A 27,730-nucleotide genomic window follows, 5' to 3' on the forward strand; every position below is an offset into this window, starting at 1 on the left:
CCTGCCTCAGTACTATATGGAAGCTCCTGTCAGGCATCATAGGAGCTAAGATGAACTTGCACATGGTTCAATACATGAGCGGGGCACAGAAAGGAATTGGCAATACCAGCTACTGGTAGACTGAGCAGTCAGCTGAGACTACAAGACTAGACTGACCAACCTGTGCACTGCCTGGATTGATTGCAATTCAATTCAATTCAATTCAATTCAATTCAATTCAATTCAATTCAATTTTATTTATATAGCACAATAACAGCCGCCTCAAGGCGCTTTATATTGTACAGTAGATCGTACAATAATAGATACAGAGAAAAACCCAACAATCATGTGACCCCCTATGAGCAAGCACTTTGACGACAGTGGGAAGGAAAAACTCACTTTTAACAAGAAGAAACGTCGGGCAGAACCAGGCTCAGGGAGGGGCGGTCGGCGGTCATCTGCTGCGACCGGTTGGGGTGAGAGAAGGAAAACAGGATAAAGACAGGTCCAAGCCAGCTCCGATCAGCCAGAACCCTATTACCATGGTTCAGAATAGGTAGATATCTTCAGCACTCAGGCTCACCCAAGCCCAAACTTCTCGTTGAGAAAGGGGTGTCAATTGCATTTAGGGACCAGTTGATCCAATCCATAATTCCTCTTTTAGGTTTTAGAGAACAGACTGTGAGAGAATGTTCCAGGGAAAAGTAATACAAAAAACACGAGACTAGACAAGGACATAAGAGGCTAAGCAGAGAAGCTAAGGGAGAGGAGGAGGAGGAGAGGAGAAAAGTGTGACCGCCTTCGTCAAGAGCAAGAGCAGATATGGTTTCATGTAAGGAAACCCAAAGTTCCCTAAGGTGGAACCTGTGAACTTCGAATTTAGTTGATTTCCAAAGGCGTTCTACTTTCTTACAGATTCTTTTGACCTTCCTTACGTCATCATTTATCCATGGATGAGCTCTTTTTGAGGCAACAATGACAGATTTCATAGGTGCCACTGAATTTAAAATTTCCAAGCAGTGACTGTTAAAACACTGTGTAGCAACATCAGCATCAGTGCAGCCACTGATCACATGAGGGTCCAACATATTAGAAAACTTCAAAGCAACATCCTGATTTATGAACCACTTATGGAACATGAGATTAGAAGGTGGTGTGTACAGAGGGAAGCTAAGATTAAAAGTAACACAGGAATGGTTACTCACTTGTACGTCATTAACACACACATTAGTTATGTCTAAGCCAAGAGAAAACACAAGGTCCAAGGTGTGGCCTTTAACATGGGTGGGTCCAGAGACATGCTGAATAAAATTAAAAGAGTCTGTAATGGATAGAAAGTCAGAGGCCATGCTACAGCTAAGATCATCTACGTGGAGGTTGAAATCCCCAATCATTAAGACCTTCTCAAGTTTAATAATGGAAGATAAAAAGTCGGTAAAATCTTGAATAAAAACACCAGCGGGGCCGGGATCAAATGGCCAGAAGGCAACATTGCAGACATAGAGGACAGCTATAAGTACCTGGGGATCCCACAGGCAAATGGGAACCATGAAGAGGCCGCTAAGAAAGCTGCAACCAGAGGGTCAGAGGGCCTGCAGAGGGTCAGGCAACTCTTGAGGAGTCAGCTGAACAGTAAGAACAAGATCCGGGCTATCAACACCTATGCCTTGCCCATGATCAGGTACTCTGCTGGGATAATAAGCTGGCCAAAAGAGGAGATAGAACCCACTGATATCAAGAGAAGGAAGCACCTTACCATGCATGAAGGGTTTCATCCCAAGTCCAGCATTGTGAGGCTGTACATTTCAGTGGATTTTCTATCACATACATTGTGTTAGCTCCGTGCATATACTGGCAGTCTGTCTTGCCTTTGCCCTGTGGCAGCTGGGATAGTCAACCCCCCTGCAGCATTGATACATTGTATTCCAATTGTGGAATCGGATCATTTGTGAACTCAAAGTATCTAATCAAAATGTAAGTAATTACCAATTATAACAATGAGAAAACAAACATAAGAAGTAATTGTGTCACATAAAACTGACATACAAGGATAGCTACATGTTGTTAGGTGAAATAAAAGTGGACCCAAGTGGCAGTTTACTCAGACAACCACAACTGGAGGTTTTTTTTTTTTACAGTGTAGTCACGGGAAACACAAGATGGTGAGGCGAGGGAGATGTGCTGGTGGGAAACTCTAACTATCTAGAGAGGGAAAAGGAGCATGAGGTTTGCGAGTAAACGAAACAGGGCATAGGAGAGCAGTTTACGTACCTGAGGAGAGCTTACTTGTGACATGTTTACTCTGTACTGGGGCAAGGGCAGGGAGCCGTGGTGGAGACAGACGTGGTCCAGTGATCATGCGGGTGAGCTGGGTTGCGGGGTCCTGAGTTGATGTATCCAAAGCACAGTAGAGCTGGAAGATGGGGAAGTCAAGCTGGCAGGAAACACAGAATGAGGGAATCCATGAATACCTTGATGAACGTAGTTAAATATAAAGATGGCTGGCTCATTACCACTTAGGCTAAGAAAATAATCTGATACTTGCTCTTTAAATAGCCCATCTGATGATGTTCCACAGATGTGCCTAGAGAACCCTGAGGATCATTGCCTCGCCTACCTGCTCCAAAAAAGGAAATGCAAGCACACATGCCATCCCAGCTCCTAACACATGTAGTCTGAAAAACAGCAGTTTTGTCAAGTTTGCAGGTATATCAGTACGACACATTCCTACATAGAAAAAACTCTTTAAAGTCTCTAATTCAGTGAACCTCGATTAGTTCAGCCTGTTTGGATAAATACAGTTAGTTGATGTATGATCTTAACTGCTTCAGCAGTTCCAGTTCAGGATCACAGTGAGGCTGCAGCTGGATATGTTAAATAAGCTTTACAAAATTTAACAATAAACCTGCATTCATGTGTTTTATTGTCCACGGGATGAGAAAATCAAAATGGTAAACTGTAAATAACTGTGGAATATGTGAATACATGTTTGTGTGCCTCCAACCTTTCAGAGTTCCTCCAGCCTCCTCTGAAAGGATGCACTGAAAGGCTCCCCTACCAGTTTATAGCAGAACCATTAAGGATGCTGAACTGCATGATGGCCTTACTCCTGAGAAGCCATCCTGTTATTGAAGGAACCAATTAGAAGCTATTTTCAAAGCAGCTGAGCAGATTTCATCTCAGGTAAGTGATTAACAGTTTGTTCATTTGTTCTGCCACTTAAAATACATTCTTAAATGTACTTTAAGTGTCTGGATCAGGAGTGGGCAACTCCAGGCCTGGAGGGCTGGTGTCCTGCAGGTTTTAGATGTGTCCTTGATCCAACACAGCTGATGCTAAATTGCTAAATTACCTCCTCAACACGTCTTGAAGTTCTCCAGAGACCTGGTAATGAACTAATCATTTGATTCTGGTGTGTTGACACATGGGTGAGATCTAAAACCTGCAGGACAGCAGCACTCGAGGAGTTGCCTACCCCTGGTCTAGATTAATGTTATTCACGAGAATTCATTCAGAAAATCCTTGCAGAATTTGAGGTTGGTAGATCGGTTACCATACAGCAAACTAGCTATTCCCACTGAATTTTGAAGGGCAGTAGTAGAGTAAAGAGTAAGACAGTTTAAGCTATTCTTGTAAACCACTGCTATTTACTCACCAGCACCTTAGAACGTTCAAAAATTTGGTATTGGGTGGACAAAATTCCACAAGCAATTCCAATTCGCAACAGTCCTTTAAGTTTCAATGGAGCAGAAAATGTCTAATTTTTGAGAGCTGCCTGTGTGTACCTTGTAGAGTTGGAAATGGAGGTGGCTGACCTCGAGACTGGGAAATCAGGCGCAGTAGTGGTAAAACAGTGTTTGTGCAATTTAACAGATGCAAATTTATCTGGTAGTAATGGTAAGAGAGCAGCTGTACCTGTAAGAGAGCATGAGTTAACAGGATTTTCCTGCATTTCTAGAACTAATTTTGGTAAATAGACTTGTTCTTATATAACATTTTACTATTCTACCTGAGCACCCAAAGCATTTTTATACAACATGCTCCATTCACCCAAGCACTTTTTCTGTATGCTTCTTTATTTCTATGCTAGCTCTTAGTGCTTCCTATCTAATATTCACACACATTATTAATCTGATGGATGCTTCGATGAGCAACTTGGGGTTAGTATCTTGCCCAAGGATATTTGACATTCAGACTGGGAGCAGCCAAGGACTGAACTAGTAGATGACTTGCTCTACTTCCTAGCACCCAAATAATGAACAACAATGGTTCTTTCCTTGTATTGGGTACCTTTTTATGCTTGAGTAATTCATAGGCCAGCAGGTCATTTACTAATCAGAAGACTCATGATTTGACCCCTGGCTGCTCCTTGGGCTCTCTGATGCATTAATCGGAATATGAATGTGTGAGACAGACAGATGATAGAAAGCACTTCCTTCATACAAAAAAAGTTGTTGTATGAATGGGTGAATGAGAGATGTTGTACAAAAAACGCTTTGACAATAAAAAACCACCCTTTTCCCTGAAAAGTGTCAGGCACAAGGCCTGGGCCCTGTTTCAGGAAGCCGGTTTAGAAAACTCAGAGTGAAAAACAATACTCAGGGTTGAGTAACCCCGAACTGTCCAACTCGGAATATTCGGTTTCAGAAAGGCTGATAACAAGTAGTTCAATCAACGCGGAGTTGCTTTAACCCCAAGTTAAGCTCGCGCACAAGGATACATAAAGCCCTGATCAGTGGAGCACAGATTAAGCGAGTCACCATGGAGACAGAGGGAAAGAAGGCGCGGTCAATGTATTTTACAGCGCTTGACGCCGAAATTCTGATGGCAGCATATGCCGATAACATGCAAATTTTGCAGAAAAAAAGTAACGCAGCCTCAGCTGCAAAAGAAAGGGTGCATGCATGGCAAAACATAGCCGACAGAGTCAATGCATGAGTGTTAATTTAAACATTGATCTAGGGATTTCCACCCATTTAACACGTTATTTATTATATTTTATTTTTTATTTCATACATTTTATTTTGTGACGTGATGTGAGCGCAGGTGCAACCCAACAGGCCCCAAACGTTTCTGGCAGCAAGTAAAAATGAAATATAAAAATATAGTCCAAACAGGTAAGGTGTAATTGTATTATGAGCCATAGTGCTTGGTCTGTTTGTCCTATGTAAATCAATTGCAGTTAGAGGCTACATTAATTTTCTTTCTGTAAGCACTTATTGAAATTATCTGAGCACATTACAAGTACATATTTGCTTACTCTGTATGCTCAAATGTGACCCGTTATAGCCAACAGAAAAAAAGCGGAGGCCCGAAAAACAGGTGGGGGTCCTCCACCACCACCACTCACAGAGGCTGAGCAGTTGGCCCTCAGCCAAAACAGTGGGCGCCCTGTGGCCGAAGGCATCTCTGCGGGGACATCCTCTGAGTCAATAACCCTGCAAGACACAAGTGCCTACATAGGGGGTAAATTCAAAATAAGACATGATGTGCATACATCCTGTCTTCACAGTCACCTTTGCAGTGCTACTCATTCATTTGATAAACTCTTTACCATAATGGATTATTTTGTAGTGAAGTTATTTTTCTACTGATTTTGCCTTCCCTCAGTCTTGGTTGTCTTTGAGAGCAATATGACAATGAAGTGTAAGGTGATTGGTATGTTTGTTAATTGCCATTTGGTCCCTTGTAAGTTATAAGTGACCTGTATAAACCTCATATACTATCAGTTGATGGTGGTGGTGTACTGCATCTGGTGCAGCCTCCTGTTGAGCCAGAGCGACATGCAGTTGTGAGTAATACTCCACAGATTACATGAGTTTACAGTAGAACAGCAATGTTGTTTATTTCTTTACTACAGGAAAATAATGAAGAAACATTGACAGCTGTTACAGAGGAGGAAGCAACAGAGACACTTTATGAGGTTTACATCTTTTAATACTTTGTGTACAGGAAACACAGGCGACCAATAAAGCCAGTTGAACACAAAATCTGTTTATTCTTCTTTCAACATGTTGAGGTGATGGGTCAAAAGAAATGATTGTGACATATGGTGTCTCTGACTGCGCTTCCATCTTGAATGTCCGTGGGAGGGTCAGGATGTTCATGGTTTGGATCACTGCTGATGTTTGGTTCAGAAGGACAGTGTTCTCCTCTAATTGTGGCAATGTTGTGAAGAATCACACATGCCACAATAATGTCACATGCCCTTTCTGGGGTGACCCTGAGTCTTTGCAGGCACTGGAACCGGGCCTTAAGCATTCCGATAGTCATTTCAATTCTGGCTCTTGTCCTGCAATTAGCCAGATTATATCGCTGCTGTGGGCCCGGTTCAGGGTCAGGGTAAGGGGTAAGCAAATAGGGTAAACATGGATACCCCCTATCACCAAGCAAGTAGCCAGTGAACTCTCCTAAGACAGAAGGATACACTTCAGTTCAAATGTCCCTGAAGCAATTGGTCTTTATATATTTTAAAGTATTCTCAACTCACCATGTCCAAATTTTGTGCTCAGTGTACATTCACGGAATATTTGTGAGTCATGGACAGAGCCTGGCCACTTGGCTTCCACATTTGTGATAATGTTGGCAGCATCATATATGATCTTCACAGTGCAGAGAACACAAATTAGCATCCATTACTATAATGAAATAATATGTTAGTTTGAAATGCTACAGGGAACTATGTACCTGTACATTAATGCTGTGGAAAGACTTCCTGTTCACATAGTCTCCTTCATTTACTGAAGGAGCAATGATTGGAATGTGAGTGCCATCTATACAGCCAATCACGCCTGGGAACCCTGAAAATAAATGTAAAATTTAAGTAGTAGTCCAAGTATCACCACATCATAAATTAAGTTTTGTTCATCCTGATACCTGCAATTTTGTGGAATCCCTCTTTGATAAATCTTGTGGGTCTGTGACCGGGGAACACCACAGACGAGTACAGGAGACGTTTCAGTGCAACTGTAACATTCCTGACTGCCCGACAGACGGTAGCCTTGGAAACGTGCTCAGCGTCACCAATATTATACAGAAAGCTCCCGTTTGCAAAAAACCGAAGTGCAATACAAATAATATGTAATGAACTGAGAGCATGTCCGCGATGTGTCACATGCGTAATATTAGGCCTGAGGATGTTATTCAAATAACTTATAGATTGTGCTGAGAAACGGTAACGTTCGCACAGAAAATCATCAGGAAATGATAAAATGTCCAAACACGTTCTAATCACTCTCTCCCGGCGGAGAGCTCTGCAGAGAATTCGGGCTTCACGATCTACTGGCTCTTCAAGGCAGGGGCACGCCATGTCCGACACTTCCTACTGTCAGGTTTCCGACAAAGGGGCGGAGACAGTCAGGGTTAGTTGTAGTAAACCTGCTAGGGGGCAGGTTAGCTTCACGGAGTGTGTCGTCATGGTGACTCACTGAGGCTTCATCTGAACTCGCTTTGTGAAACCGAAAACCCAGAGTTTTCGTTAACTCAGGGTATACTTACTCAGTTTTTCCACTAAACCGGCTTCCTGAAACAGGGCCCTGGACTAAATGAATGGCCTAAATAAATGGCCTCCACTCTGGAACAAAGTGCCTGCTTCTTGCCTGTCATCATTGAAAGAGTTGCCACTGGTCTGTAGGTTTAACTAGACTGCAGAGTCTCTTCTATATTGTGCTCTTTAGCCAAAGGTTGTTTGGTTTGAAATCCACAGAGATGCAGTGTTTTGAGAAAATTATGTCTCTGTTCCAATTCCCCTGGCACATAAGGGATCACTAAAAGTTTTTGTTTAGATTGTTGTTCTCTCCTGGAGCATTCCTTAGGTACCTTTCCAGCTTTGTCTGGCTGGGATAACTACACTTACTCAGATATGATGTTCTTCTACTTCCCTGGCCGCTGTCGCTGTGGGAATTTTGTTAGCTCTATGTTATAGCGTCCTGATGACACCCAATTTCTGCACCAGTGGATCATTAGATTCAAACGTTACATTCTGATCTGTATGGTAGGCGCCCAGGACTAGGTCTGTTTACATTATATGTGCTTCTCTTAGGTAGTATCATTAGAAGGTAGTAGTAGTAGTATCAGCTTCAAGTTTGGGTTTAGGAGACAGACACCCTCTCTACTTTTAAGATTTACCTTTAAACTTTCCTTTTTGCTGAAGCATATAGTTAGGGTTGGATCAGGGGACCCTAAACCCACCCTTAGTTACGCAATAGGTCTAGGCTGCTGGGGGATTCCCATGATACACTGTTTCTTCTTCAGTCCCCTTTTTCACTCGATATGCATTTGTTTATACACCGCTCTGTACTTGATTATGTTATTATTTATCTCTGGCTCTCTTCCACAGTATATCTTTGTCCTGTCTTCCTCCCCTGGCAGCGCTGTCTGAGGGCAGAAAAAGGTCTAAAAAGGCAGGATCACCGATGGCAAGGATCCACCACATCTAAGATCTAACCCGTACACACATGCCACGTATTTTAACCACTTCTACAGCCCTTCTGTTTCAAAAGATTCCAAGGTGGATCACGTCGATGCAGTTCCTCCGGTACCAACTCCAGAGGTGGTGGGAGTCCTCCAAATCGCTGGCAATGCAGGGGAGGATCAGCATTGAGTCACGGATATTAACCTCCTAGGACCTGGCATCCACCTATGTGGACATCACATTTTGGGCCTGGTACCCACTTATGAGGACGTTATACTGCCACTGTTCTATCAAAATTTAAAATAAATGTCCTCATATGTGGATCTAATTTTTCTCAGGAACAAAAATCAGGTAAAAAAAATCTGGTAATTCTTTGTTTTTACATTCATCAGGTCCCAATCAGACAAATTGGCAAATAGAAATTAAAAATGAACCGAGAGATGGCACCATCTTGGACTTTTAAATATTACCAATACTTTTGGAAAAGCTAGCTTGTCATTTTTCATATTCTCCCTGCTCAACCTGATGTTTATCTATTTTGATGTGATCAGTGATTGTGGTACATCCTGACATTTGATTTTCACCCAGGTGTCATCCACGTACCCAAACCAATGCGTTTTTTTTGGTTTTCTAGAATAGGACAACAGAGCCCTGTTTTCCACTGAGAAGCTGAACAGGTATATCTAACAAAGTGGCTATTGAGTTTATATCAGGCTAAAACCAGCAGTAGTTTACAAACAGTGGACAAACATTCTATGTCCCCAAATAAAGACAGGTCCGGCCAAGTGAGTGCGTTTAGTTCAAACTGTTTTCCTCTTTCTCAGTCTGTACATCCTCGATTTCTTTCCTTGTAACTTGTCCCTCTCCTCGAGGTTTGGAAGGTGCAAAGAAGACATAAGAAACAGGCAGAGTTAACAGGAATTAATGCCATCCTTTTGTTGCAGCTAAATTATGTCAAAAGATGAATGGCACAGCTGCACTACTGCATTGTTTCTCTGCATTTCGTGTTCTTTGGCATAACTGAACTGATGATATGCTTTATTTTAAGGGCGACTTTTAATTAAATTCTCAGTGTAGTACCATCTTACAAAAGACCCAATAATTTCTCTCACACACAAAATGAAGGCCAAAGTTTAAAGGCAGGTGATCATGTTAACAACCAAAACAACTTATAGATATGATAAAGTAGCTGTTGGCATAGTTCTCCCGAATTCAAGCTGTAAGACTATTTTATATATTTAAAGTTAATGTGCAAAGGATACACCCTGTGCATACTCGCTTCCTCCTCTGTCCACGTGGTGCTTGTAGGTATTGAGGCATCATTCAACATGTTACGCAGAAATTAATTTCCAGGTCAGCAAGAAGGCAAGATAGATGAGGTGCAAACCACAAAAACTAAAAAAACTTGGGAAATTTCAGATCAGAAAAGTTCAAAACTATTACAATAATTTCACAACAATTCTACATGTTATAACAATGTGTTTTATTGCCAGACATAAGACCTCTAAATACTTATAGAACATTCTTTTCTGGGTTTTTTTTTGTAACTTTTCACCTGCACTGACATGATTTATAGCGCCATTGAATCTTTAATGGCAACATGCTGCCGCTGGTGCAGTGTGCAATGGGCTTTCAAGAAATTAAAAACAGACAATTGTTGGGTGTCAGAAACAAAAACAGAAATAAATTGATCATAACAGCTGGTAAGAGAGAAAATATGCAGTTCACCAAATGATTCTTGAGCTACTGTGATCTATGAATTTTTATCTTCTGTTGTCTTCGTTGTGTCAGTCCCAGCGGACTGCTGCTCTGCCAACATGTCTATCAGTTTCAGGTCAAGCACAGGATCCCTGGACTCGGCCAAAACCTGCAGAATAAAAGCAACACAATGATAATTTGCAATAATCAAAACAAAACTGTTTGTACTTGTTGTGAATTAGTAATCTCTCTCTCTCTGTTTATATTTTTGTTTTTATTTTTTAATAAAAGCAAAAAAGCAAGCAAACTTTTTCCCTTTTCGAGGTGAGTTTTGAGGTGAAGAATAAAATGAATTTAATCCATTACCTGACAAAGTTGCTGGTTTAAGAAAAAGTGGCTATAGTAATTTATGACAAGAACTAGTCAAAGAAAATAATTTCAGACATTTCTGAAACAAAAAACGAGTTTAACTTCCCCTCACTTTCCCTTCATCCAGAGAAATCCCTGGGTTAGGCCTTTTTCACAGGAGAAAAAGTATCGAAACAATTAAGACACATTTATTCTAAACACAGCGTTTCAGTGACCAAAGATTGGTCTACCCCAAGGATTGGGTCTCCCATTGCCAGTGCCAGAAGAATTGATATGATTCAGACATTGGGGAAACCAAACAACCTCTGGCTAAACAGGGACGAACGCTGGTTTGAGCAGGGAGTCAAGGAGAACCCACTCAGGAACCCATTGCACACCCATTTTTCTGCTGTAGCATTGACCTGTATGCATGAATTACATGGAATGAAGACACAGTTCCAAGAGCAAACACACTTGGCCAGTGCTGACAGTGGTCATCCCATAATCTCTGACAAACTATCCCCACTGCTTCACTGAATGGAACACAAGTAAGAGAGATGTAACATGTCAGACCATTGTTTAATCTGCCTCCATAGTGACATCTCTCACCTTCTCAACAAAATCCAAACTGTTCTGGATGTGGTGTTCAGAGCTGCCTACCAATGGGTTGAGGATCGAAGCCAGAAACGTGATTTTATAGGTGACCCAGCTGATCATACAGACAATTGGTCTTAAAGGCACACCCTGTTTATCCTTCTTCAGTAAACAATACAGACTTGGTGTAGCTTCCCCTGGGTGTAGCCTGTGGTAGGAGGTCTGGTCAAGGGGTTTGTCTTGTTGTAACTGCTTCAGACAATCTTTCACCCTCTTCTTGTAGTCACTTCCTGGGTATCATTTCAGGGGCTCCTAAGCATTTCTTTTTCCACCAAGCATGGACAAAATTGTCCATAACCTCTTTAAGATCACCATTTAATATTGTGAACAGCAGATGAGACAGTGACGTTTGACTCTGATTAATTTATCCTCAGCAGCAGAGGTGACTCTTGGTTGTCCTTTCCTGGGGCGGTCCTTATGTGAGCCAGTTTTGTCGTAGCGCTTGATGGCTTTTGCGACTGCACTTGGGGACACGTTCAAAGTTTTAGCAATTTTCCAGACTGACTGACCTTCAGTTCTTAAAAGTTATGATGGACTGTCATTTCTCTTTACTTAGAATTCATATTATGGAAAGAACCAATCAGCTAACAGTTGTCAAATAGGGCTCTGAGCTGTGTACGACCCTGACCTCTGCACAACACAACTGATGGTCCCAACCCCATTAAGAAGGCAAGAAATTCCAAAAATGAACACTGACAAGGCACATCTGTGAAGTGAAAACCATTTCAGGTGACTACATCGTGAAGCTCATTGAGAAAATGCCAGGGGTTTGCAGCAATGCCAACAAAGAGTGGCTACTTTCAGGAATCTAAAATATACCATATATTTAGAGTTATTTATCTTTTTTCCCCTTTGCTCCATAATTCTATATATCTTGCTTCATATATTTGATTTCTTTAGTATGTTTCTAAAATGTAAAAGTGGTAAAAATAAAGAAAAACTATTAAATGAGATGGTGTGACCAAACTTTTGACTGGTTAGATGAATCTTTGGATGTACTTGGCACCTTTTTCTTTAGTAAAAACCTTTCGTTTTCACACGACTACATAATTTAGCTGACTGGCATAACATAGTTTGCAGCTGGCAAAAATGTGACCATGTCAAAACAGGGCAAACAACATTTTTGTAGGAACCCAAAGTAATAATTATAACAAGAGTCTTACAGGAGGAGCTCCTCGCCTTCTCAGGATGATACCTTCTTTAAGTAAAGCCTTCCCAGTCTCTTCAAACAAAGAGGACTTATCCAGCATGCCATGGCTTTTTAACTCTCTGTACTTGTCAACAAACCTGCGGGATTAAAAAGATAAGAGGAAGAGTGTGAAAATTGCCTGTCAAACTGTTATCGTTGCATTTTTCATAGATTTAACTTAACTTACGAATGGCAGGTGTATGTGTAGTAAAAATGATTCATGGCATTACTTCCATTTGCTTTTGACACAGTTGCAATGTATGCTAAAACTGGTTCTTCACACTACTGAATTCCTCTGACCCTTCTTTTCAACAATGTCCTTGTCTTTGAGCCTTGTTTGTTGGGGTCTCATATTCAGTAACGTCACTCAAGTATTCCTTAAAAGTTTCTGTTGTCATTTTGTCTTTTATTGTCCTCACATTCCCAATGTACTGATGTGTACAACTGCAGTAGCCTAAGCTTTAACTCATGCTCTGCTGGTGGCTGCCCCCCTTCTAAGATCTGTGTATCAACCTAACATGATGTGATCACACTTTATTCCAACTACATGATTGCTTTGGCATTGTGCTATTTTCATTGTCACTGGTTTGTTGTGTTCTCTGTCAAAACATGGATGTCGAATTTCTACTGGCCATGAACCATTTGTCACCAAGCTCTACTTGAATGAGTCATAGATTATTGATAAACTGCTAAACAAAAATGCAAGTAATAGATTGAAAATGAGTTTAAAAGCATCTAATATCCAGAGACAATTTTAAAAGGTTTTCAGAAAGACTGGAGTACTGTGTGTGTTATTCTGAACTAGGGGTAGGCGGTATAAACGGTATACGGTAGAAACGATATAAATTTGGCCAACGGTATTTTGGATTTTGATTATAGCGCTCTACCGCGATAGCGCATGTTGATGGTGTCATTAAGCTGTGGCTATTTGGGTCGAAAGCATCGCAGCGGCTACAAACAACATCATCATCTGCAAATTATGCCGGGCGACAGTAATAGCAAAGAGACGAAGCACTTTTGGAAGATGGGGAAAGCCAAAAATTGTGCTTCCTCCACTTCCCTACCATTGATTCATTAAGGCTGAATTCTCTCGCAGCTGCTCTATTCCCATGTAGTTGCAGTATATTAATGACTAACCTCATATTGTGGATGGATTATCTCAGTTGTTCTCCTGACTGAAGTTTGGTCCGTTTATAGCATCCTGCCATGCAATTGCATTTGTCCCTAACCACCAGAAACCCTCACGTTAACTTTTATCGAGTGGAAAAGGGTTAGCGGCCATCCTTCAGCTTCACTGTGCTAATGTTATGCTAACGTAGCTGTTTTGCTAGCAATCACATAGCATATCGTTATATACCAGCTAGCTCAACTTCAGTAACCCTACAAATGTCAACTGCTGTTTAGTTTTCTGTCTTCATTTATGTTGGAAGTGATAGCAGAGCTGTACTTTTTAATTTTTTCAGAAATCTCTCAGTCAGAACATGCTATATCATGTTTAGGTGGAAACTAGCGAGTTAACTTCCTGCTAACTTCTAACTCCGTTGAATTTAATAAATTCTGTTTTCATGGATGCCTGGATGTTAAACTTGATTGTTATACCTGGTAAAGCAGCAACGCTGATCATTTTATTAAAGATGAAAGAATTTAGACACTTTCTAACTCTCAGTGATGCCGCAGTGTTCATTTGACTTTGGGACCTGAAGCAGATGGAGTTTAGGACCCAGATTCCTCCGCGAGGCTCCTGACTACGGCAGCCGTAATGCTCCGGCAATCCATCAAGCGGTGCAGCTTCATAGCTTACTACTATGAAGCCGCACGTCGTACTAAAGCATTTTTGACAGATTTCTGCGCGCCATGTACTACATAAAATTGGTTCGAGGTCAGTAAGCACAACCAGAATTCACACATAAGGCGCACTGTCGTTTTTTGAGAAAATTAAAGGATTTTAAGTGTGCCTTATAGTGTGTAAAATACATTATGCAGAAGAAAATAATATACCGCGATATATATATCGTTACCACATATGCTTCAAATTATACCATGATATGGATTTTAGGCCATATCGCCCAGCCCTATTCTGAACACAGTCAAACATACCTCTGACATGTAGAAACAAAGTTTGATTTGGAGAGATCAAGAGCCCGCAAACCTCTCCCATACTGCTCATAGAATCCCCTAGCAAAAACAAAAATCAAACAAAAAAACCCAAAAACAACACAAGTTAGAAGTTAGTGAGGTCTACACAAATATTTCACTTAGTATCAACACTTAGTTATCACTGTTTAAAATGTAAAATTGTTTCAAACCAAGACTAAATGCCCAAAACATGTGTCCACTCTGTGCTGATCAGAATTATGGTTTTGGTAGAAAAAAAAAAAGGAAGAAGAATATGCAAACTACATGTATTTTGTCTATATTCCTGTATTTATATAAGAAAAAAAATCTGGGTTAACATCTGAAGAATATTTCTCCCATTTCTGTGTAGTGTTATTTATTTAGGAAACAAAGTGGACCTATGGCATATTCATATTCATTTTTTGTGACAAATAACCATTCATTTCTCCTCTCTCAGTCGAGACATTTAACGTTTTATTTTACAGAACAGAGTTTTTTTTTTTCTTCTTTTTTTACAGCGCCCATTCAAAAGGCAACAAGTAGGTATTAGCAATGTTTCAGGTGATTTTTTTTCCCTTTCTTGTTGCGTAATTTGATGACTTATCAATCTTCAGTGAACTGGCTCATCTTGCACTTGAAGGAGCTATATGTAATCAAAATGAAATAAATTTTTAATTATAATAATATAAATGAACCTAGCCCATGGACCAAGTTGCATATGGAATAATGTAACATGCATTTCAGGATAATGTATGAAGTATAATACTTTGCATGTTGTTACTGTGAACTGAAACTTATTCTCAAAGAATTCAAATAGAGTATCTGAATACCAGTCTCTTAGATGCTCCGCTTCCGACTTTTAAATGAATGCTATCAATCTGAGAGACTGATAAAGCCAGAAATGTATATTATGTGTGTGCTAAGGTGCCGTTTTCACAATATTTATAAAGGAGCCTTCAGATATAGGGAAAAAGTTATTTTCGTTGCCATGAGTGTGCCATGAACTTACGTTCTAATTTTATCCTCACTGTAGAAGATTTCAGGCACAGTTTCCTGTTTCTTAGCAGAAGGGCTGGTAACTGGTTTCACATGAAGTGGGGCCCTCTTTGGTGGAAAAGTCTTGTACACATCATACCAGAGAGGTTTTTCCTTTGGCTTTATGACTCCAGAGCGTATCAGGTCTCTAACCCTGTTGATAATGTGAAAACACACAATTTAACTGTACAGGAGAATGCTGTAGGATGGCATTACAACTTCTAATACTGAAACTCTTTTTGCACAAGTTGTTTATGCTTTAAAAATAAAATAAAGTCTGATATTTTTTACCAAGTCATCTCTCACATCCCATAATTTTTAATGTTTGCTGCTTGTGACTGGCTACAGGACTTTGACTGGCAGGCCCCAGTCCATCAGGATTGGCAACAGGACTAAAGCCAGCATTATTACAAACGCTGGCATTCCACAAGGTTGCGTCCTCAGTCTCATCCTCTACACCCTGTACACCCACGACTTTGTCACCTCCAACAAAGTAACATCATTTTGAAGTTCGCAGACAACACTGCAGTGATCAGTCGCATCACTGGGGGGGACGAAGCGGCTTACAGGAGAGACACCGGTCTGGTGTCATGGTGTGAGGACAACAACCTCACACTCAACACTGACAAGACAAAGGAGATAATAGTGGACACGGGGAAGAAGAGGAGGCCTCACCAGCCGCTGTTTATCAGGGGGCCTTGAAGTGGAGAGGGTGAGCAGCTTTAGGTACCTGGGCGTCTACATCTCTGAGGACCTCACCTGGTCACTGAACACCACACAGCTGGTCAAGAATGCTCAGCAGCAGCTGTATTTCCTGAGAAGGCTGAGGAATTTTGGTATGTTGGCCAAGATCCTCAGCAGGTTCTACAGCTGCATTGTATTGAGCATACTGACCAGCTGCATCATTGCATGGTATGGCAGCACTACTGCTATGGACTGCAAACGCCTGCAGAGAGTGATAACAACTGTGGAGAAGTTCATCAGGACTCCGCTGTCCTCTCTGCAGAGCATCTACCATCGCAGAGTCCAGAGGAGAGCTGCCTCCATCCTCAAAGACCCCACACACCCCGAACACAGACTGTTCACACTTCTGCTCTCGGGGCAGAGAGAGATCCAGAACATCCAGAGTCAACAACCCCTTGTTCCCCACTGCCATCAGACTCCTGAACAGCTGACCTATTTTTGACAGTAGTAATAATAATAATAATTATTATTATTTATATATATATATATATATATTAGGGGTGCAACGATATTCGTATCGATATTGAACCGTTCGATACAGTGCTTTCGGTTCGGTACGCATATGTATCGAACAATACAACATTTGTAATTTATTTTATCAACTTTCCTTCTGACGATGCTGTCTGTGTTGAGCGCTCAGTGAATCTGCGTTCGACTACTCCGCCTAGGCTGCACTGTCGAGCGCAGATCCACTGAGCGCTCAACACAGACAGCATAGTCAGAAGGAAGAGCGCAGGGCAAGCTAGCGAGACAGAAGTTAAGCTCTCCTTGCAACATTCAGATCTGGCGTTTGGAATTATTTTGGTTTTCATGTGACGTATGACCCTGAAGGTAAGCGAGTCATGGACTAAAGTAAGACAGTATGTTGGATGTGCCATGCAATGCTCAATTACATGGGTGGGAACTAGTGTGTTAGCGCAGTTAGCTCGTTAACGTGTTTGCCGTCTAGCCCCATGCACGGGGCGATCGGCGGTAGCTCGTTAACGGAGATTTGCCGTGTTGTGGTGTTAAGGTCATTTCAACGAGATTAACCTGAAAGCACTAGTGGGAACACAACAAATATGACTGCACATTTACGCCGACATCATCCTAGTGCAAAGACAAAAACAACAAGCATGCTACTAACTTTAGCCGAGTCATTTAGACAGCTGTTAGCACATGATTCTCCTTATGCTGCTGAGAATATAGCCCAGAAGAAGCGGATAGTATAGCTTTTATTTTGGAAAGAGACATTTCTCTGTAATAAACTCTCTTTTCCAAAGATGAGTGATTCCTCAATCAGATACAGGGCTTGCAATATCGCTAGCCCGACGTCCCGGAGCTAGTGATTTTTTCAGTCGGGCTACCAAAATCTATCTCTGCCCTGCCCGTCGGGCTATTGTAGGAAAAATATATGTCAATGCTTTTGCATTCTTTCAGAAATGTAGCTGGGTAATTATGTCATTGGCATCGGTGAGCCACTGTCAATATGTGACATATTGAAATCGCGTTTGAATTTGCGCTTGTTTTTTTGCTTTCACTTTGCAATCGTGCGAACTGTGTATAGAGAGCGACAGCACTGATCTGTGAGTGATGATAATTTGTGCACCAATTCCTCTGACATCGTCTTATTAATCGTTAGCTTACTATGCAAACATGACAAGTGAAATCTCCCGCAGCTTAAACATGTGAGAGGTTGATCGCGCAGAGAATCGCTGAGCTTATGTGAGTGCCTGTGTAAAAGTAGCAGGATATATATTTCAGTTCTGCTGAGCCAAATAAGACAGGTCAGGGTGAAGAAGTGACAGCCAAAGAAAAGCTTACCACAAAACGGAGAAGTTATGACAAATCAGACTATAAGGCAAAAAGAAAGTGCAGCTTTATGGTTTCATGGACAAAAGAATTTCTGTGGCTGATATATGACGAGCTAAATAACCAGGGCTGCACGTAAGTGGTCCGCAGGTGCGCATTCGCTGTCAAAATAAAAAAAAAAAACACGCACAAGGGTTAGGGTTAAATTTAAAAACTGTACTTTTGAGTTAAAATATATATTTAGAATTTTAATAAATGACAAATTAAAAAGGCATGAACATTTTTTTTGTATCGAAAAAATATCGAACCGTGACACCAAAGTATCGAACCGAACCGTGAATTTTGTGTATCGTTGCACCCCTAATATATATATATATATATCATATTAAGCCAGCATATTAAGCTATAGCTCGTTTGCACACATCCCTGTTTCAAATCTCCATATTTTGTCTCCCTATCTATCTTCATTTATTTATATTTGTTATTTTGTTTGTTTGTTATTTATTTGTTAAAAACTCAAACTCCCACATTACTATTTAATGATCACATTATTTCAAGAATGTAATAAATATGTTTGTAAGAATTTTAACGCTAACTAGGTACACGTATTTGCAATATTTATCAGGATCCAGCAAGCGCTGTTTCGGCGCATCAGATAAAGAGCAGAGCTTTTAATGTCGCAAAACTGGTCGCATGCCGATGACGTCATCACGTCGCCCCCTTTTTAAAGGGTCACAGTTCCCGTGAATAATGTTTCTTAATTAATTAAATTATTTTAATAGTTGTAAACCCACGTGTTGCCTGAATAAAACACGTATTACTGCCCAAGGCTAGCACATATACTGTACCAACTAAAGACTCTTTATAGTGCCGGAAATAGTATCACCATCATCGACATTGTGGATACAGCTAAAAGCCACATTAGCTTCATCATTACTTGAATAAAAAGCGTAAACATTGGTCTTACCTTGTGAATACCGTTCCAAATCTCTCTAGTCTACTACCTGCCATGTGGAGCTTTTCGTCGACAGATCTAGCTATATAATTCCCCTTTTCTAGAAAAAATCTGCATTAAAGTTGACCATTGTTTGCAACACTGTCGAAACAACCCGTTCGGATGCTGTCATGCGATTATAGTACGGGTGCCTTGAATGGTCAAATTGTGCGCATTGATACTGAAATATTGGTTCTTCCGATACCAGACATTTATGTTCCAGAATCTACTTTCGTATTACATTATCGATATTATAGTAATTTAGGGTAAATTTGTAGCTTATAATTTACAAGAACACAGTGGAAAGTAACTATATTATTGGATTGTCTGAATGGGAACTACTTCTTCTGCCTATCACAGTGAGTTGGGAAATACGACTGTATAAATGCATCACGGCTCACGTGTGCGCGCTAGTTCAGTTTTCTATCATAAGCAGAGTTGCGTATGGGGCTATTTGAGCTCCACAAAAAGCAAAGATGCGGTTTGTGACACATGTGGCAAGGCCACAAACCTTGTCAAACACAAACAAAAGTAAATTGTAACAGAATATGATGAGGCGAACTGGAGGAGGAGGAGAGACTTTGTGTCTAGGCATTGTGTTCAAATGACGGGAATTCGCCGCATTCTTAAAACTGCAGAATCCCATTTGTTCAAATTGCAGAGTATTTACAGTGTATTATATAGACTATGTATATATAAAATATACAGTAAAACGGTCATTGTATGCTTTAAAAAACTCAAAATATTTCATACATAAGACAATGACATGTATCTATAATGTTTTTTCTCAGCTTTACTATTTTCAATCAGTCACATTTGTTTTGGAATGGAAAGGGAATATTTAAAATGTAGGTATAGATTTCAGGGTTGTTGTTTTTTTTTTTTTTTTTTAGTTCTTGTGTGAATTCTTCATAATTAAGCAAGAAGAACAATAGTCTGATGTCTTGTAGTCATTATACAGTTGTATTTCCGAATACGGTTTGAAATACAGTACTTTTCATTTTTATTTACCAAACACATCAAGTTTTTACGCAAATGGTAAATGACCTGAATTTGTATAGCGCACTTAGTCCCTATGGACCCCAAAGCGCTTTACACTACATACAGCCATCCACCCATTCACACACTGGTGTTGTAGCCACAGCTGCCCTGGGGCGCACTGACAGAGGCGAGGCTGCCGGAGACTGGCGCCACCGGGTCCTCTGACCAATGCCAACAACTCTCTATCGAAAACATTGTACTTATGCAAAGTATTGGTATCGATACCAGCCTGAATTTTACTTGGTATTGGATCCCAACAATGCTGGATCCTTTTCCAGCCTGATCTCTCCAACTGTGGAGGTATTGTACAGACGACACAGGAGCTGTAACTTTCCATTCCGACTTTATTCATCTCCAAACTACAACTGGACACATTGCGCCAAAAACCAGCAGAACCCCTCCCCCCGACCTGGGTGTGAGTGGAGCCCTTTGGTGGGCCACCACACAACCATTCATTATGGAGGTGGATGCCTTGGATCCTGGGGCCAGGGCTGTGGTTTCTCAGCAGTCTGAAGGTAAAATAAATCTGTGTGCTCCAGAAGGAAACTATGATTTTGGTAAACAGGAATTGCTCTCTATTTAGCTGGCAATGGAAGAATTGAGGCATTGGTTGGAGGGGACAGGGTATCCACTGGTTGTTTGGACAGACACAAAATTCTCTCTTAACTGTTGCCAGAGAAGAAAGAAACCGTCCTCTTCCATTATTATGTACATGGTGGTAAGGTGTCTTGTGGGAACTGACGGATTGAAACAAATGAGTGTGCTGTGTGCACAACAGTGCGACAAACATTACCTGTCCTTTTATTAACTGCAATAGTGGTGATCATTAGCCGCTAACTAACTGGGTAAGGGTGTCATGGGCCTGTAGCACTGTCCACTGTTTTAGGGAACATATTTAGTTTTACAGTAAGATACAGGGCTGTTCCCTGCCTTTCTGGGGGGCTTATATTTCACTATTAACAATAACAACAACAAACAAACTATCCAGAATGAATTTTGACATAATTATGGATTATTATAATAATGCTATTTAAAAACAACACAGTTTTAAAGAAAATACATTAAGATGGCGATTAAATATATTAGGTTTATATTTCAAATATGACAAAAATGCTGATTTTACAGCAGCAAAATTATTGTATCTCTACAGTTTAAATGTGTAATAAGCTCACCCATCTGCCTAGCACAGAGTGGATAGTGAAACTAATTGAATCATTATAAATACAGTATTTTATATTTATTACTTTTTATTAAATTTCTCATTACTTAATTATTATAGCACTAGGAATAAATAATAAGGGAGGGATGTGGATCAGCGCTATGATGCAAACCTGTGGCCATAGTACATATAGTCTTCTGGAGAAGGTAAAAATGTCATTGTGTGTGCATGTGTGTGTTTTATGTGTATAGATTTTTTTTAAAATTATTACTCATTGACCAGATATGCCCTGTAAGGACAGGGGGAGGAAACAGCTACAAAAGGAGCTATGTGAGGCTGCTAAAGGTATTGGATCACCTCTCCAGCTGGATTAAAAGAGCACAGGTAACATTAACACATGTACCAGTTGTTGAATTGCAGAGGTATTCAAGAATGAAATCAATAATAAACACAACTGCAATGTTATGGTTCTATAACATGTTTCTATCATTACTTTATTAAGGATTAGGTGCAAGAGCTGTTAAGTGTGGACAATTAAATAATAGATTAATGCAACAGCAAATTGTGCCTTGTTCTCAGATGGACCACAAGTGGAGAGTGACAGATCAGATGAGGAGATGGAAGGAGGAAGAGAGTGAGTCACAAGTTTATTTTCCACAGTTTTTTTCATCAGTTTCATCACCATATGGTTCCAAGTGCTGTCACCAATCTTTGCATTACATTTTTTTTTATCTCATAACAGTTGTTTAATCAGCTACCATCTCTCCTATGGACTTTTTAATGTCTACAGTCTCAGATCAACACAGTCCCGCCCTCCAGCACTATCAGCATGAGCACCACCAGCAACCCTTTAACAGCAACATTGTATGCCATCAGCTAAAACATAGGCTAGGTTTGCTTTGCATTGTCTCCACGTGATCACAAAGATATAGTATGATGCGATTCCATATTAGACTCTTCATGCATGTCGGTTGTTGTTATTCAGCCTGGTTCTATGTGCCCCTTTTTAACTTTGAGCACCCGCCCCTTCAAACATCTCTGCACGACCCTCGCCACTCCTGTATGGTCCTTCCAAGGTCAGAGGAAAGTGATTCACTGGGCTCATACTGCCAGATTCACTTGCTATCAGGTTGAGAATCTAACTGCTTCTTTCATGCAACATGGGTTTTGGTGGTGATCTTTGGCCAAAGATGTCAAAGAGTATGTTTCTTCTTGTTCTACAAAACCTCCAGTTCTCCACCTACCAGGTTATTAAAGCTATTACCCACATTGGGTCATTCTTAGGAACATATTGTGTTTCATTTTGTCACACAACTACCACCCTCATGTAATACTGTAATATTAACTATTATTGATATTTTTTCCAAAGCTGTCCATTTCATAGTTCTCCTTAAAACTTGAGACTGCTCAACTTCAAAGTGTTTTTCGCTTGCATGCATTCGCCGAGCATATTGTCTCCGACCAGGAGCCTCAGTTCAAAGCTCGTGTCTGGAAGGAGTTGTGTTCCAAACTTGGGGCCCAGGTCAGCCTCTCTTCTGGTTTTCAACTGCAGACTAATCGACAGGTGGCGCTGGCTAATCTAGAGCATGAGGCCACTCTTTGCTGTATTACATCTACTAAGCTATCTCTTTGGATTTTCTAGCTTTTCTGGGTGGAATATGCCCATAACTCCATGACCTACAAACTCAAAAGTACTCTGTTCCCTCTGTCCAGCACCACATTTGTTGTTGCCACTGTCTATGAAGGTGCACCTGTGCCAGAACAGTATAAGGAACAGAATAAATGCATTGCTGACTGCCATGCTATGAACCAGACCAGAGAGTGGTTGTCCAATAAATATCCCTCTATGAACAGAATCTAAAAAGCTTGCACCTAGTCTTTTTCTCTTTTTCTCTTTTCATGCCTCCCAGCTCAAAGTGGTCTGGACCAGTCAACTGCCCTTTCCTCCAGTCATAAGAAATATAGATTCCCTTCCCTTATTTAAGTCATAGCTCAAAACATACTTGTTTAACCTGGCTTACTCACTTTAATACAGATCTTGTTGTCAAATCTTGTTTATTTGTTTTTTGTATCTTAATTTATTTTAATCTACTGTTTTATTGATATGTTTTTCTCTCTTTGTAAGGTAACCTTGGTTTTTAGAAGAGCACCCTCCAAATAAAATGTATTATTTTTATTATTATTATTATTATTATTATTATTATTGTGTGTAAAGTGATTCTGGCCGGTGAATCTGTGAAAGAAAATTTACCTTTATTTTCTTTGTTAAGAGATAAGATGAGATGAGATAGCCTTTATTTGTCAGTTGCAGTTTTTTTGCCCACAACCAAGATGACAGACCTTGCCGACTGTACATACAATACACAAAAATCACATTGGGGAGACAGGTCAGGCTAGGTAGCAAGGAAAAAAACATCAAAATGTGTAACACAAAAAGAATAATACAGGAATGCACAGATATCAACACACCATAGCACAGTAAACACAGACAAGCAACATGGGAAAGTGTTCCAGTGTGTACAACTGATCTGGGACCGCTGCAATCTTCGATTACGCCTCCAGCTGATCCGGTGTCCACATCGGATGGTAGGTAAGCATTGGAGGAGGTGTTGGATCTGGGGTAGTGAGGGTGATGCGTCAGTGAGTGCTTATCAGTATCAGTATATGTATGTGTGTGCATGTCCATAGTTCAGCTGAGACAGTGTCCTTCGCCCTGCCAGGCTAAGTAAACAGTCTTCCAGCCAACCCAGGTGGCCTTGCATGGAATGGGAGGGAACAGACTAAACACAGTCGTTAACAGGGTGTTTTTGTTCAGCTCCAGCCTTGAGCCCACGGCTGGCGCCGAAGGGGTAACTGCATTATGATGGTGATTTTTCTTTTCTTTTGCAACAACTCATGAGAATTTCAAAGCTGTTCTTTAACACTCCGTCACTGGACTCTCAATCTCCCGTTGGAGAGCTGCGAGCTTCTCCATGATGTTATCAAATTTCCGCTCGGTGGTCTTGTCATTCTTGTGCTCGAAGAGCAGATTCTGGGACCTCACGACCGCAGTGAACTGCTCCAAGATGTAATCCAACTTCCGCTCAGAGGTGTTATTCTGAGTATTCACTGCAGCCGTTAGCTCCTCCAAGCTCTTAACCATGCTGCATTCAGTGAGCGCATTCTGAGAAGTCGCGCCTCGTCCCATCGTTTCAATCCCAGCGGGCAGCCTTGGGGGGGTTTGAACAGCCGGTTCTGCTTTCTTAATTCTCCGATAAGCCAGGGCCAAGCCAGCTCCGATCAGCAAGAACCCTGTTATCATGGTTCCGAATAGGTAGATATCTTCAGCGTCCTCGATCGACAGTCCCGCCAAGCACACGATCCTCCATGTCTGCCACCCGTCCATCGTGTATCCGGCAGGGAAAGTCCCTCCAGGGCACTCAGGCTCTCCCGAGCCCAAACTTCTCGTTGAGAAAAGGGTGTCAATAGCATTCAGAGACCAGTTGAATCCATAATTCTCTTTTAGGTTTTAGAAACAGACTGTGAGAGAGTGTTCCAGGGAAAAAGTAATACAAAAAACACGAGACTAGACAAGGACATAAGAGCTAAGCAGGGAAGATAAGGGAGAGGAGAGGAGAAAAAGTGCGTCCGCCTCCTCCGAGAGCCAAAAAGAGGAGGAAACCCGTGGAACGGTTTTGGGGAACCCTTGGTGCACCCATGTTGCTGCTTATAGTGCTGACCCTTGTATGTGAAACACTTGGTTGGTGCTGACAGTGGTCCTGTTGCTGAGGTTGGGGTCATCCTGTAAACTCTTAAACGACCTCCACTGCTTCGGTGACTGGAACACAAGTAAGAGAGATGTCACTGATTTTGTCACTGAGCAGTGACAAAATTCTCAAGATAGTCTCCCTTTAGAAAACCACCAGGATTTGTCTCAGCATCACAGTAAAGTTCATCCCTTTTGCAAGGATGTTTTTCTCTGCTTGGGTGAGTTAGTCAGACAAATTTCCCCCCCACTTGTCCATGTCCCTGGTGTGACATCCTGTCTCTGGCCACTGAGGACACACTCTGTATTTTGTTGGTGTTTCCAACGCACAACAAGTAGGTCAAATGTCTTTTGTTGCCTGGTATTAGACTTTTCATGTTGTGGTACATGAACCTTGTCAGTGAATTCAGAACTCTTTTCAGAGTATTCTCATCTGAAAGAGTTGTAAGTCTCTGTCTTGATCTGCCCCTCTTTTGATTTTAGCACACAATTTGTTTGTCTGACCCATTCATTGAGCAGCTAGCTGTGTGTTCTGGAGGATTTTTGTTGCTTGGAGTTCCCCTAACTCAAGAGCTCATTTGCAGACAAATTAGATTTAAATAAATATTTTAGACTAGATTTAGGGGTTTTATTCACTTTACGGATTTATGTTTATATATCTTGGGTTTTTTTTAAATGAGAGAAGACAAATTTGCTCAAATTATAAGTTTAATTTTTATGTTATTTATTTCAACTTCGTCATCATCATCATCATCAGTTTCTTTCTCTCATTACTTTTTTTTTTATTTTTTATTTTTTTTTATTTGTCTGTTTTAGTTTATGCTTAGTTATTACTGTGGTCGTTGTTAATCCGTTAATTAATTTCTTATTTTCTCAATCCTTAAATTATATTTCTTAATTTTTTAATTAATTAATCTTATTTTTCCATTCTACCCATGTCTACCAGGGGCTGGGGAGTGGCCTGCAGTATCACCCTCCTTCTACTGGATGGTGGCGCTTTAGCTCAGTCCTACTACTAGTTAGCACTGTTGCATTTTTTTATGTGTAATACCCTCTTTTGAACACACAATGTCACACTCTGTTGAATAGACCCGTGCTTACACGAAGTCGTGCACCTTTTAAACAAAACAAAGACACGACATAGAACAATAACAAACATTTACACCACTTTCTTTTTAAAAAATTGGAAGTATGTTACCCAAATGACTTAAAAACCATGTGGATATATCAACACAATTGTCACCATGTTGCTTTCATAACATTTTTTTTTAAATTAAACGACTCAAAAAGCAGTGACCACTATTTTACCGGCCTCAATTTTTCCCACAGTTTCAAATCCTGTGATTACTTGTTGCTTTAACCGGACCTCAATTTTCCCTGCAAACATCTTTATACCATATCTTTTATGCCGATTATGTGTAGTCGTTGCTTTTCTGCTTTAAATGCTATACAAAGTTTATAAGGTCCTCGTGCTTCTGAGAGGAAAATCTCAACACATATGTTGTCGCTTTTCTCCTTAAGGCAGGGGACTTTAAACTTTCTATATTTAAATTGAAAATATTATATCATATATAAATTATGGTTAGAATTTCAAATTGTTTTACATGATGTGATGGATCTCCAGCTCTCTGGCTCAGAGACAAAAGCTGGCGCACCCAGGCAGTAAACACTTTTATTGCATGTGGTAAAAACAGAATGTTAACATGATTGATCAAAAAGTTGAAGGGAAGCCCTTAGACCCCATGTCCAACTCGAGTTTCATCTCCTACACCTTTTGGATATCTCCCTATAAGGAGATGACACTTCTCACATCACCATGGCAACCAGCTCCTATCCTCCGCTCAGGGCTGTAGAGAAAAGTGCCCATTCCATAACACCTGATTTATGGCCCTGCTTTTTCTCTAGTAGTCAGCATTAAAGTTTGTACCTTCTGGTGCCATCTCTAGTGCAGGCAAACTAGACAGGTCAAAGGCATTAATCATCCATGTATAGGGATTGGAATCGAGAACCTGTTCTCTACAGGAAATGTTTTCTAGTAGTCTAAATTTCTTGTAATCACAAGTCTGCTTGCCTATTGATTCAGCCTATCGGTTCATACTCTTACATTACATTTAGTTGATTTCAGTTGTCGGAGGAGCAAAATACTAGTGCAGTCTACAGCATGGATATGGACATAACATATTTTAATTGCACAAAAGGACAAGTGTAACAATGGTTGCATTCAGTTGTTTAAAGGAGGTGGCAGAAACACTCAGGACAGTCAAAAAGTCATGACCACACCATCAGTTCATCAGTAGGATGAACAAATTAAAGGTTTTCAGGCCACACTAACAGTAATGTTCAGTGATAAGCACAACTGAATTATTCATGATTTTCATAAATTCAAGATCTTCTATAGACATTTGAGGTTAATTCTCTTGCTTTCTCATTGAAGTCACGATTGTATTGCTTTACCAACGGCTCCTCTACAGGGAGTGCAGAATTATTAGGCAAATGAGTATTTTGTCCACATCATCCTCTTCATGCATGTTGTCTTACTCCAAGCTGTATAGGCTCGAAAGCCTACTACCAATTAAGCATATTAGGTGATGTGCATCTCTGTAATGAGAAGGGGTGTGGTCTAATGACATCAACACCCTATATCAGGTGTGCATAATTATTAGGCAACGTCCTTTCCTTTGGCAAAATGGGTCAAAAGAAGGACTTGACAGGCTCAGAAAAGTCAAAAATAGTGAGATATCTTGCAGAGGGATGCAGCAGTCTCAAAATTGCAAAGCTTCTGAAGCGTGATCATCGAACAATCAAGCGTTTCATTCAAAATAGTC

At 40.6% G+C, this 27,730-nt stretch overlaps 1 protein-coding gene across 2 annotated transcripts; it reads right to left on the reverse strand.

Moving 5' to 3' along the window:
* Window positions 1-9,854: 9,854 nt before the first annotated feature.
* mrps23 (mitochondrial ribosomal protein S23) lies at window positions 9,855-19,114 on the reverse strand. Of its 2 annotated transcripts, XM_040036476.1 has the most exons (5): window positions 18,934-19,112; window positions 15,406-15,585; window positions 14,379-14,456; window positions 12,256-12,379; window positions 9,855-10,259 (listed from the first exon to the last, which is right to left on the reverse strand). In XM_040036476.1, the coding sequence occupies exons 1-5, from the start codon at window positions 18,975-18,977 to the stop codon at window positions 10,146-10,148; spliced, it is 540 nt and encodes a 179-aa protein (XP_039892410.1). In that variant the 5' UTR covers window positions 18,978-19,112; the 3' UTR covers window positions 9,855-10,145. The 2 variants fall into 2 exon arrangements, with proteins under 2 accessions (XP_039892410.1, XP_039892411.1); XM_040036477.1 differs by lacking the exon at window positions 14,379-14,456 and having other exon boundaries at window positions 18,934-19,114.
* Between the last annotated feature and the right edge of the window lie 8,616 nt (window positions 19,115-27,730).

This window comes from Simochromis diagramma, unplaced genomic scaffold (genome assembly GCF_900408965.1).
Source record: "Simochromis diagramma unplaced genomic scaffold, fSimDia1.1 OVJJ01000324.1, whole genome shotgun sequence".
NCBI classification, from domain to species: Eukaryota; Metazoa; Chordata; class Actinopteri; order Cichliformes; family Cichlidae; genus Simochromis; species Simochromis diagramma.

Bases quoted from the DNA above. Each gene is read 5' to 3' on its own strand.
- mrps23 (XM_040036476.1), bottom strand. From the start codon at position 18,977: ATGGCAGGTAGTAGACTAGAGAGATTTGGAACGGTATTCACAAG. The intron at 14,457-15,405 runs GTAAGTTCATGG...TGTTTTTGCTAG, and splicing joins AGTGAGGATAAAATTAGAAC to GGGATTCTATGAGCAGTATG. The intron at 10,260-12,255 runs GTAAGACTCTTG...TTTATTCTGCAG, and splicing joins GAAGGCGAGGAGCTCCTCCT to GTTTTGGCCGAGTCCAGGGA.